The following is a 12289-nucleotide window of genomic DNA, read 5'->3' as shown; positions in this document are numbered from 1 at the left end:
GCCAGTCCTCTTCTGGCTGTGCCGGGTGGAGATTATAACAGTACATGGCCAAGATGTTCAAACGTTCATAGATGACCAGCAGGGTCAAATACTAATAATCACAGTGGTAGTAGAGGGTGCAACAGGTCAGCACCTCAGGAGTAAATGTCCGTTGGCTTTTCATAGCTGATCATTCAGAATTAGAGACAGCAGGTGCGGTAGAGAGAGAGAGTCGAAAACAGCAGGTCCGGGACAAGGTAGCACATCCGGTGAACAGGTCAGGGTTCCATAGCCGCAGGCAGAACAGTTAAAACTGGAGCAGCAGCACGACCAGGTGGACTGGGGACAGCAAGGAGTCATCATGCCAGGTAGTCCTGAGGCATAGTCCTAGGGCTCAGGTCCTCAGAGAGAAGAAAAAGGGAGAGAGAATTAGAGGGAGCATACATCAATTCACACAGGACACCGGATAAGACAGGAGAAGTATTCCAGATATAACAGGCAGGATATAACCCCATCCACTTTGCCAAAGCACAGCCCCACACTTCTAGAAGGATATCTTCAAACCACCAACTTACTACCCTGAGACAAGGCTGAGTATAGCCCACGAAGATCTCCCCCACGGCACGAACCCGAGGGGGGCGCCAACCCCGGACAGGAAGATCACATCAGAGTTGATTTGTCAGAGGAAAGCCATCCACAGAGACACACTGATATCTTTCCAACAGATCTAAACCAGGCCAGAACTTGTCCGTGTAGACCAATTTGGGTTTCCAATCTCTCCAAAATAATGTGGTGATCGATGGTATCAAAAGCAGCACTAAGGTCTAGGAGCACGAGGACAGATGCAGAGCCTTGGTCTGACGCCATTAAAAGGTAATTTACCACCTTCACAAGTGCAGTCTCAGTGCTATGATGGGGTCTAAAACCAGACTGAAGCGTTTCGTATACATTGTTTGTCTTCAGAAAGGCAGTGAGTTGCTGTGCAACAGCTTTTTCTTTTTTTTATTGAGAGGAATGGAAGAATTGATATAGGCCGATAGTTTTTTATATTTTCTAGGTTCAAGGTTTGGCTTTTTCAAGAGAGGCTTTATTACTGCCACTTTTAGTGAGTTTGGTACACATCCGGTGGATAGAGAGCCATTTATTATGTTCAACATAGGAAGGCCAAGCACAGGAAGCAGCTCTTTCAGTAGTTTAGTTGGAATAGTGTCCAGTATGCAGCTTGAAGGTTTAGAGGCCATGACTATTTTCATCAATGTGTAAAGAGATATAGTATTCAAATACTTGAGTGTCTCTCTTGATCCTAGGTCCTGGCAGAGTTGTGCAGACTCAGGACAACTGAGCTTTGGAGGGATACGCAGATTTAAAGAGTCCGTAATTTGCTTTCTAATGATCATGATCTTTTCGTCAAAGAAGTTCATGAATTGATCACTACTGAAGTGAAAGCCATCCTCTCTTGGGGAATGCGACAGTATCCCCCAAGAGATTTGCGACAGTATCAAAAATAAATGTAGGATTGTTCTTATTCTCCTCAATTAAGTTGGAAAAATAGGGTGATCGAGCAGCAGTGAGGGCTCTTCGATACTGCATGGTACGGTCTTTCCAAGATAGTCGGAAGACTTCCAGTTTGGTGTGGCGCCATTTCCGTTCCAATCTTCTGGAAGCTTGCTTCAGAGCTCGGGTATTTTCTGTATACCAGGGAGCTAGTTTCTTATGACAAATGTTTTTTGTTTTTATGGGTGTAACTGCATCTAGGGTATTGCGCAAGGTTCGCCTCCTCCAGGCTAGATTGACGTCATATGGTCCAATTTGCGTCTCCTCTTTTCGTAGGGCTAGATGGTTACGTTCAAGACAAGGCTGTTTTTACCGATCTGTTTGTCAGTAGAGTAGGTTACTAGAAATGCATGAAATGTGTTTCTGAAAGGCCACATTTTCCCAGGCAAAGAGAGGACAAACGTCTCTGACTAGGCCTACTCTGTCACTGCGCGGGCTCAGCCGTCCATTGTTGTCTGTTTTGCTAACAGGATGGAGTTATATTATTAGCCTAAATTATGACTATCCAATCTACTCATCACATTAGGAATATCAGCGTATCTAACATTAGTCGGCAAATGCGATGATTATTATAAAGGTGCGATTTTATGGTGAAAAAATAGCTCCCACAAAAACTTGAAGGTCACACGGACGTTGGTATTTGAAGTTGGCCGTGTGACTTGACAGTGTGTATTATGCATCTATTTCACACTGCGACTGTATGCGCCGTTCCACAAGTAAATTAGTCATTTTATGATGAGGTTGAGTAGAGGTTGACACATCCGTTCCACAGACCTTTAAACCTGACAGTGATGACTAATGACTGGGGTCATTTTTGTTTGTTTCTGATCTTCTCCAAATGTCAGTTTAGAGTTTATAAATTGTGTAGAAATTCAGTAAATTATCTTCCCACACCCTGAACTGACCCCACTCTGACACACCCTGAACTGACCCCACCCTGACACACCCTGAACTGACCCCACTCTGACACACCCTGAACTGACCCCACTCTGACACACCCTGAACTGACCCCACTCTGACACACCCTGAACTGACTCCACTCTGACACACCCTGAACTGACTCCACTCTGACAAACCCTGAACTGACTCCACTCTGAACTGACTCCACTCTGAACCGACCCCACCCTGAACTGACCCCACTCTGACACACCCTGAACTGACCCCACTCTGACACCCTGAACTGACTCCACTCTGACACACCCTGAACTGACCCCACTCTGACACACCCTGAACCGACCCCACTCTGACACACCCTGAACCGACCCCACTCTGACACACCCTGAACTGACCCCACTCTGACACACCCTGAACCGACCCCACTCTGACACACCCTGAACTGACCCCACTCTGACACACCCTGAACTGACCCCACTCTGACACACCCTGAACTGACCCCACTCTGACACACCCTGAACCAACCCCACTCTGACACACCCTGAACTGACCCCACTCTGAACTGACCCCACTCTGACACACCTTGAACTGACCCCACTCTGACCCCACCCTGAACTGACCCCACTCTGACACACCCTGAACTGACCCCACTCTGACACCCTGAACTGACCCCACTCTGAACTGACCCCACTCTGACACACCCTGAACGGACCCCACTCTGACACACCCTGAACGGACACCGTTCTGACACACTCTGAACGGACCCCACTCTGACACACCCTGAACTGACTCCACTCTGACACACCCTGAACTGACCCCACTCTGAACTGACCCCACTCTGAACCGACCCCACTCTGACACACCCTGAACTGACTCCACTCTGACCCCACTCTGAACTGACCCCACTCTGAACTGACCCCACTCTGACACACCCTGAACTGACCCCACTCTGAACTGACCCCACTCTGAACCGACCCCACTCTGACACACCCTGAACTGACTCCACTTTGACACACCCTGAACTGACCCCACTCTGACACACCCTGAACCGACCCCACTCTGACACACCCTGAACAGACCCCACTCTGACACACCCTGAACCGACTCCACTCTGACACCCTGAACTGACTCCACTCTGACCACACCCTGAACTCACCCCACCCTGAACTGACCCCACTCTGACACACCCTGAACCGACCCCACTCTGACACACCCTGAACTGACCCCACTCTGACACACCCTGAACTGACCCCACTCTGACACACCCTGAACTGACCCCACTCTGACACACCCTGAACCGACCCCACTCTGACACACCCTGAACTGACCCCACTCTGACACCCTGAACTGACCCCACTCTGACACACCCTGAACTGACCCCACTCTGACCCCACCCTGAACTGACCCCACTCTGACACACCCTGAACTGACCCCACTCTGAACTGACCCCACTCTGACACACCCTGAACGGACCCCATTCTGACACACCCTGACGGACCCCACTCTGACACACCCTGAACTGACTCCACTCTGACACACCCTGAACTGACCCCACTCTGAACTGACCCCACTCTGACACACCCTGAACGGACCCCATTCTGACACACCCTGACGGACCCCACTCTGACACACCCTGAACTGACCCCACCCTGACACACCCTGAACTGACCCCACTCTGACACACCCTGAACTGACCCCACTCTGACACACCCTGAACTGACCCCACTCTGACACACCCTGAACTGACTCCACTCTGACACACCCTGAACTGACTCCACTCTGACACACCCTGAACTGACTCCACTCTGAACTGACTCCACTCTGAACCGACCCCACCCTGAACTGACCCCACTCTGACACACCCTGAACTGACCCCACTCTGACACCCTGAACTGACTCCACTCTGACACACCCTGAACTGACCCCACTCTGACACACCCTGAACCGACCCCACTCTGACACACCCTGAACCGACCCCACTCTGACACACCCTGAACTGACCCCACTCTGACACACCCTGAACCGACCCCACTCTGACACACCCTGAACCGACCCCACTCTGACACACCCTGAACTGACCCCACTCTGACACACCCTGAACTGACCCCACTCTGACACACCCTGAACTGACCCCACTCTGACACACCCTGAACCGACCCCACTCTGACACACCCTGAACTGACCCCACTCTGAACTGACCCCACTCTGACACACCTTGAACTGACCCCACTCTGACCCCACCCTGAACTGACCCCACTCTGACACACCCTGAACTGACCCCACTCTGACACCCTGAACTGACCCCACTCTGAACTGACCCCACTCTGACACACCCTGAACGGACCCCACTCTGACACACCCTGAACGGACACCGTTCTGACACACTCTGAACGGACCCCACTCTGACACACCCTGAACTGACTCCACTCTGACACACCCTGAACTGACCCCACTCTGAACTGACCCCACTCTGAACCGACCCCACTCTGACACACCCTGAACTGACTCCACTCTGACCCCACTCTGAACTGACCCCACTCTGAACTGACCCCACTCTGACACACCCTGAACTGACCCCACTCTGAACTGACCCCACTCTGAACCGACCCCACTCTGACACACCCTGAACTGACTCCACTTTGACACACCCTGAACTGACCCCACTCTGACACACCCTGAACCGACCCCACTCTGACACACCCTGAACCGACCCCACTCTGACACACCCTGAACCGACTCCACTCTGACACCCTGAACTGACTCCACTCTGACCACACCCTGAACTCACCCCACCCTGAACTGACCCCACTCTGACACACCCTGAACCGACCCCACTCTGACACACCCTGAACTGACCCCACTCTGACACACCCTGAACTGACCCCACTCTGACACACCCTGAACTGACCCCACTCTGACACACCCTGAACCGACCCCACTCTGACACACCCTGAACTGACCCCACTCTGACACCCTGAACTGACCCCACTCTGACACACCCTGAACTGACCCCACTCTGACCCCACCCTGAACTGACCCCACTCTGACACACCCTGAACTGACCCCACTCTGAACTGACCCCACTCTGACACACCCTGAACGGACCCCATTCTGACACACCCTGACGGACCCCACTCTGACACACCCTGAACTGACTCCACTCTGACACACCCTGAACTGACCCCACTCTGAACTGACCCCACTCTGACACACCCTGAACGGACCCCATTCTGACACACCCTGACGGACCCCACTCTGACACACCCTGAACTGACCCCACCCTGACACACCCTGAACTGACCCCACTCTGACACACCCTGAACTGACCCCACTCTGACACACCCTGAACTGACCCCACTCTGACACACCCTGAACTGACTCCACTCTGACACACCCTGAACTGACTCCACTCTGACACACCCTGAACTGACTCCACTCTGAACTGACTCCACTCTGAACCGACCCCACCCTGAACTGACCCCACTCTGACACACCCTGAACTGACCCCACTCTGACACCCTGAACTGACTCCACTCTGACACACCCTGAACTGACCCCACTCTGACACACCCTGAACCGACCCCACTCTGACACACCCTGAACCGACCCCACTCTGACACACCCTGAACTGACCCCACTCTGACACACCCTGAACCGACCCCACTCTGACACACCCTGAACTGACCCCACTCTGACACACCCTGAACTGACCCCACTCTGACACACCCTGAACTGACCCCACTCTGACACACCCTGAACCGACCCCACTCTGACACACCCTGAACTGACCCCACTCTGAACTGACCCCACTCTGACACACCTTGAACTGACCCCACTCTGACCCCACCCTGAACTGACCCCACTCTGACACACCCTGAACTGACCCCACTCTGACACCCTGAACTGACCCCACTCTGAACTGACCCCACTCTGACACACCCTGAACGGACCCCACTCTGACACACCCTGAACGGACACCGTTCTGACACACTCTGAACGGACCCCACTCTGACACACCCTGAACTGACTCCACTCTGACACACCCTGAACTGACCCCACTCTGAACTGACCCCACTCTGAACCGACCCCACTCTGACACACCCTGAACTGACTCCACTCTGACCCCACTCTGAACTGACCCCACTCTGAACTGACCCCACTCTGACACACCCTGAACTGACCCCACTCTGAACTGACCCCACTCTGAACCGACCCCACTCTGACACACCCTGAACTGACTCCACTTTGACACACCCTGAACTGACCCCACTCTGACACACCCTGAACCGACCCCACTCTGACACACCCTGAACCGACCCCACTCTGACACACCCTGAACCGACTCCACTCTGACACCCTGAACTGACTCCACTCTGACCACACCCTGAACTCACCCCACCCTGAACTGACCCCACTCTGACACACCCTGAACCGACCCCACTCTGACACACCCTGAACTGACCCCACTCTGACACACCCTGAACTGACCCCACTCTGACACACCCTGAACTGACCCCACTCTGACACACCCTGAACCGACCCCACTCTGACACACCCTGAACTGACCCCACTCTGACACCCTGAACTGACCCCACTCTGACACACCCTGAACTGACCCCACTCTGACCCCACCCTGAACTGACCCCACTCTGACACACCCTGAACTGACCCCACTCTGAACTGACCCCACTCTGACACACCCTGAACGGACCCCATTCTGACACACCCTGACGGACCCCACTCTGACACACCCTGAACTGACTCCACTCTGACACACCCTGAACTGACCCCACTCTGAACTGACCCCACTCTGACACACCCTGAACGGACCCCATTCTGACACACCCTGACGGACCCCACTCTGACACACCCTGAACTGACCCCACTCTGACACACCCTGAACTGACCCCACTCTGAACTGACCCCACTCTGAACCGACCCCACTCTGACACACCCTGAACTGACTCCACTTTGACACACCCTGAACTGACCCCACTCTGACACACCCTGAACCGACCCCACTCTGACACACCCTGAACCGACCCCACTCTGACACACCCTGAACCGACCCCACTCTGACACACCCTGAACCGACTCCACTCTGACACCCTGAACTGACTCCACTCTGACCACACCCTGAACTCACCCCACCCTGAACCGACCCCACTCTGACACACCCTGAACTCACCCCACCCTGAACTGACCCCACTCTGACCCCACTCTGAACTGACTCCACTCTGACCCCACTCTGAACTGACTCCACTCTGAACTGACCCCACTCTGACACCCTGAACCGACCCCACTCTGACCCCACCCTGAACTCACCCCACTCTGACACACCCTGAACTGACCCCACTCTGACACACCCTGAACTGACCCCACTCTGACACACCCTGAACTGACCCCACTCTGAACTGACCCCACTCTGACACACCCTGAACTGACCCCACTCTGAACTGACCCAACTCTGACACACCCTGAACTGACTCCACTCTGACACACCCTGAACTGACCCCACTCTGACACACCCTGAACTGACCCCACTGTTCTAAACAGCCAACATAAAACAAGTGGCAATGGAAACTACTGTACGGTACATGTTGAGAGTTTGACCGTTCCTCTCCTCCTCCTCTCTCCTCCCAGCGGCGTCTGACCTGGTCCTGAATGCTCCCCTGGTCCAGCAGTCGGTGTACATTGAGGACCGCCCGCTCCACATGTTGTACTGCGCAGCGGAGGAGAACTGTCTGTCTCAGTCTGCCGCTAGCGCTAACTGGCCCTACGGACACCGCCGCCTGCTGCGGTTCTCCTCTCAGATCCACAACATCGGACGGGCCGACTTCAGGCCCAAGGCTGGACGCCACTCCTGGGTCTGGCACGCCTGTCACGGGTAACTATGGCAACCTAATCATCTAGCGCAGTGGTTTCCAACCGGTGGTCTGCAGGTGGTCCGCCAATTATTTTAAATTAAAAAATGTTTTTTATAATAGTTGGGAGTATTTACGGTATAATAAGTAGTTTTACCTTTAACACTACATTGCCTTTGCCAATACATTACCTTTAACAGTACATTGCCTTTGCCAATACATTACCTTTAACCGTGCATTGCATTTGACAGTACATTACCTTTAACAATACATTACCTTTGACAATACATTACCTTTGGAAATACATTACCTTTGGAAATACATTACATTTAACAGTACATTACCTTTGGAAATACATTACATTTAACAGTGCATTACCTTTAACACTACATTACATTTGGTAATACATTACATTTGACAGTACATTACATTTAACAGTACATTACCTTTGGAAATACATTACATTTAACAGTGCATTACCTTTAACACTACATTACATTTGGTAATACATTACATTTAACAGTGCATTACCTTTAACACTACATTACATTTGACAGTACATTGCATTTGACAGTACATTGCATTTGACAGTACATTGCATTTGACAGTACATTACCTTTAACAGTACATTACCTTTAGTGATACATTACATCTGTTACATTACCTTAAACAATATATTAACTTTAACAATACAAATTGTTTACAATAATAATAGGCCTTTAATAACTGATAACATTGACTCTCAATTTGACTGCCAAGATATTGAATATAGTTCTGCGAATGGTGGTCCTCGAGCTGTTGACGGTGATTTGGAACGGAAAAGGTTGGGAACCGCTGATGTAGAGAATACCTTCAACTGTCTACTTAATAGATGGGTTGGCTGACAACGTCACGGAACCGATGTGCGTGCTTCCATGGGGCAGAAGCTGTCTACTTAATAGATGGGTTGGCTGACAACGTCACGGAACCGATGTGCGTGCTTCCATGGGGCAGAAGCTGTCTACTTAATAGATGGGTTGGCTGACAACGTCACGGAACCGATGTGCGTGCTTCCATGGGGCAGAAGCTGTCTACTTAATAGATGGGTTGGCTGACAACGTCACGGAACCGATGTGCGTGCTTCCATGGGGCAGAAGCTGTCTACTTAATAGATGGGTTGGCTGACAACGTCACGGAACCGATGTGCGTGCTTCCATGGGGCAGAAGCTGTCTACTTAATAGATGGGTTGGCTGACAACGTCACGGAACCGATGTGCGTGCTTCCATGGGGCAGAAGCTGTCTACTTAATAGATGGGTTGGCTGACAACGTCACGGAACCGATGTGCGTGCTTCCATGGGGCAGAAGCTGTCTACTTAATAGATGGGTTGGCTGACAACGTCACGGAACCGATGTGCGTGCTTCCATGGGGCAGAAGCTGTCTACTTAATAGATGGGTTGGCTGACAACGTCACGGAACCGATGTGCGTGCTTCCATGGGGCAGAAGCTGTCTACTTAATAGATGGGTTGGCTGACAACGTCACGGAACCGATGTGCGTGCTTCCATGGGGCAGAAGCTGTCTACTTAATAGATAGGTTGGCTGACAACGTCACGGAACCAATGTGCGTGCTTCCATGGGGCAGAAGCTGTCTACTTAATAGATGGGTTGGCTGACAACGTCACGGAACCGATGTGCGTGCTTCCATGGGGCAGAAGCTGTCTACTTAATAGATGGGTTGGCTGACAACGTCACGGAACCAATGTGCGTGCTTCCATGGGGCAGAAGCTGTCTACTTAATAGATGGGTTGGCTGACAACGTCACGGAACCGATGTGCGTGCTTCCATGGGGCAGAAGCTGTCTACTTAATGACTTAAATGTAATAGATGGGTTGGCTGACAACGTCACGGAACCGATGTGCGTGCTTCCATGGGGCAGAAGCTGTCTACTTAATAGATGGGTTGGCTGACAACGTCACGGAACCGATGTGCGTGCTTCCATGGGGCAGAAGCTGTCTACTTAATAGATGGGTTGGCTGACAACGTCACGGAACCAATGTGCGTGCTTCCATGGGGCAGAAGCTGTCTACTTAATAGATGGGTTGGCTGACAACGTCACGGAACCAATGTGCGTGCTTCCATGGGGCAGAAGCTGTCTACTTAATAGATGGGTTGGCTGACAACGTCACGGAACCGATGTGCGTGCTTCCATTGGGCAGAAGCTGTCTACTTAATAGATGGGTTGGCTGACAACGTCACGGAACCGATGTGCGTGCTTCCATGGGGCAGAAGCTGTCTACTTAATAGATGGGTTGGCTGACAACGTCACGGAACCGATGTGCGTGCTTCCATGGGGCAGAAGCTGTCTACTTAATAGATGGGTTGGCTGACAACGTCACGGAACCGATGTGCGTGCTTCCATGGGGCAGAAGCTGTCTACTTAATAGATGGGTTGGCTGACAACGTCACGGAACCGATGTGCGTGCTTCCATGGGGCAGAAGCTGTCTACTTAATAGATGGGTTGGCTGACAACGTCACGGAACCGATGTGCGTGCTTCCATGGGGCAGAAGCTGTCTACTTAATAGATGGGTTGGCTGACAACGTCACGGAACCGATGTGCGTGCTTCCATGGGGCAGAAGCTGTCTACTTAATAGATGGGTTGGCTGACAACGTCACGGAACCGATGTGCGTGCTTCCATGGGGCAGAAGCTGTCTACTTAATGACTTAAATGTAATAGATGGGTTGGCTGACAACGTCACGGAACCGATGTGCGTGCTTCCATGGGGCAGAAGCTGTCTACTTAATAGATGGGTTGGCTGACAACGTCACGGAACCGATGTGCGTGCTTCCATGGGGCAGAAGCTGTCTACTTAATAGATGGGTTGGCTGACAACGTCACGGAACCAATGTGCGTGCTTCCATGGGGCAGAAGCTGTCTACTTAATAGATGGGTTGGCTGACAACGTCACGGAACCAATGTGCGTGCTTCCATGGGGCAGAAGCTGTCTACTTAATAGATGGGTTGGCTGACAACGTCACGGAACCGATGTGCGTGCTTCCATGGGGCAGAAGCTGTCTACTTAATAGATGGGTTGGCTGACAACGTCACGGAACCGATGTGCGTGCTTCCATGGGGCAGAAGCTGTCTACTTAATAGATGGGTTGGCTGACAACGTCACGGAACCGATGTGCGTGCTTCCATGGGGCAGAAGCTGTCTACTTAATAGATGGGTTGGCTGACAACGTCACGGAACCGATGTGCGTGCTTCCATGGGGCAGAAGCTGTCTACTTAATAGATGGGTTGGCTGACAACGTCACGGAACCAATGTGCGTGCTTCCATGGGGCAGAAGCTGCCTACTTAATAGATGGGTTGGCTGACAACGTCACGGAACCGATGTGCGTGCTTCCATGGGGCAGAAGCTGTCTACTTAATAGATGGGTTGGCTGACAACGTCACGGAACCGATGTGCGTGCTTCCATGGGGCAGAAGCTGTCTACTTAATAGATGGGTTGGCTGACAACGTCACGGAACCGATGTGCGTGCTTCCATGGGGCAGAAGCCAGCCTGTTGCTGTCATTCTGGAGGGCCAGATCGCTAGCGACAATGACAAGAAACTGTCATGTGGGAAATCGGAAGTGACTGGTTTCAGCTGGTTTCATCTCGTTCTTGATACCATGTCTTGTTTTGAGGCGTTTGACTGTGACAATCTTTGGTTTTTTACATTTAATATGTTTTCAATAAACATTGGAGATTAAATATAACTTCAATGTTGTCAACAATTTAAGCCAACTGTGTGTTTTTTTCCCCATAGTGGCGCACGCATCAGTTTAATTGCTAATCTACCTCCCCGTTGAGGTTGTAGGTCTGTAGCCGCTTTAAGTTACAGTTTTACTGTGAACACTGAGGCTGTACCCGCTTTAAGTTACAGTTTTACTGTGAACACTGAGGCTGTACCCGCTTTAAGTTAGTTTTACTGTGAAGACTGAGGCTGTACCCGCTTTAAGTTACAGGTT

At 51.7% G+C, this 12289-nt stretch overlaps 1 protein-coding gene across 3 annotated transcripts in view; it reads left to right on the top strand.

The window, feature by feature from the left end:
• LOC129842510 (lysyl oxidase homolog 3B-like) overlaps positions 1–12289 on the top strand; it is a 74453-nt gene that overhangs the window by 53368 nt on the left and 8796 nt on the right. For all 3 annotated transcript variants that reach the window (XM_055911084.1, XM_055911086.1, XM_055911085.1), the window contains one exon: positions 8071–8314. In XM_055911084.1, the coding sequence (XP_055767059.1) occupies positions 8071–8314 (244 nt within the window). The remainder of the gene's footprint in view (positions 1–8070; positions 8315–12289) is intronic.

Source organism: Salvelinus fontinalis, unplaced genomic scaffold (assembly GCF_029448725.1).
Source record: "Salvelinus fontinalis isolate EN_2023a unplaced genomic scaffold, ASM2944872v1 scaffold_0045, whole genome shotgun sequence".
In the NCBI taxonomy this organism is placed as follows: Eukaryota; Metazoa; Chordata; class Actinopteri; order Salmoniformes; family Salmonidae; genus Salvelinus; species Salvelinus fontinalis.
Note: the sequence above shows the minus strand (reverse complement) of the source record. Positions and strands in the feature narration are given on the sequence as shown.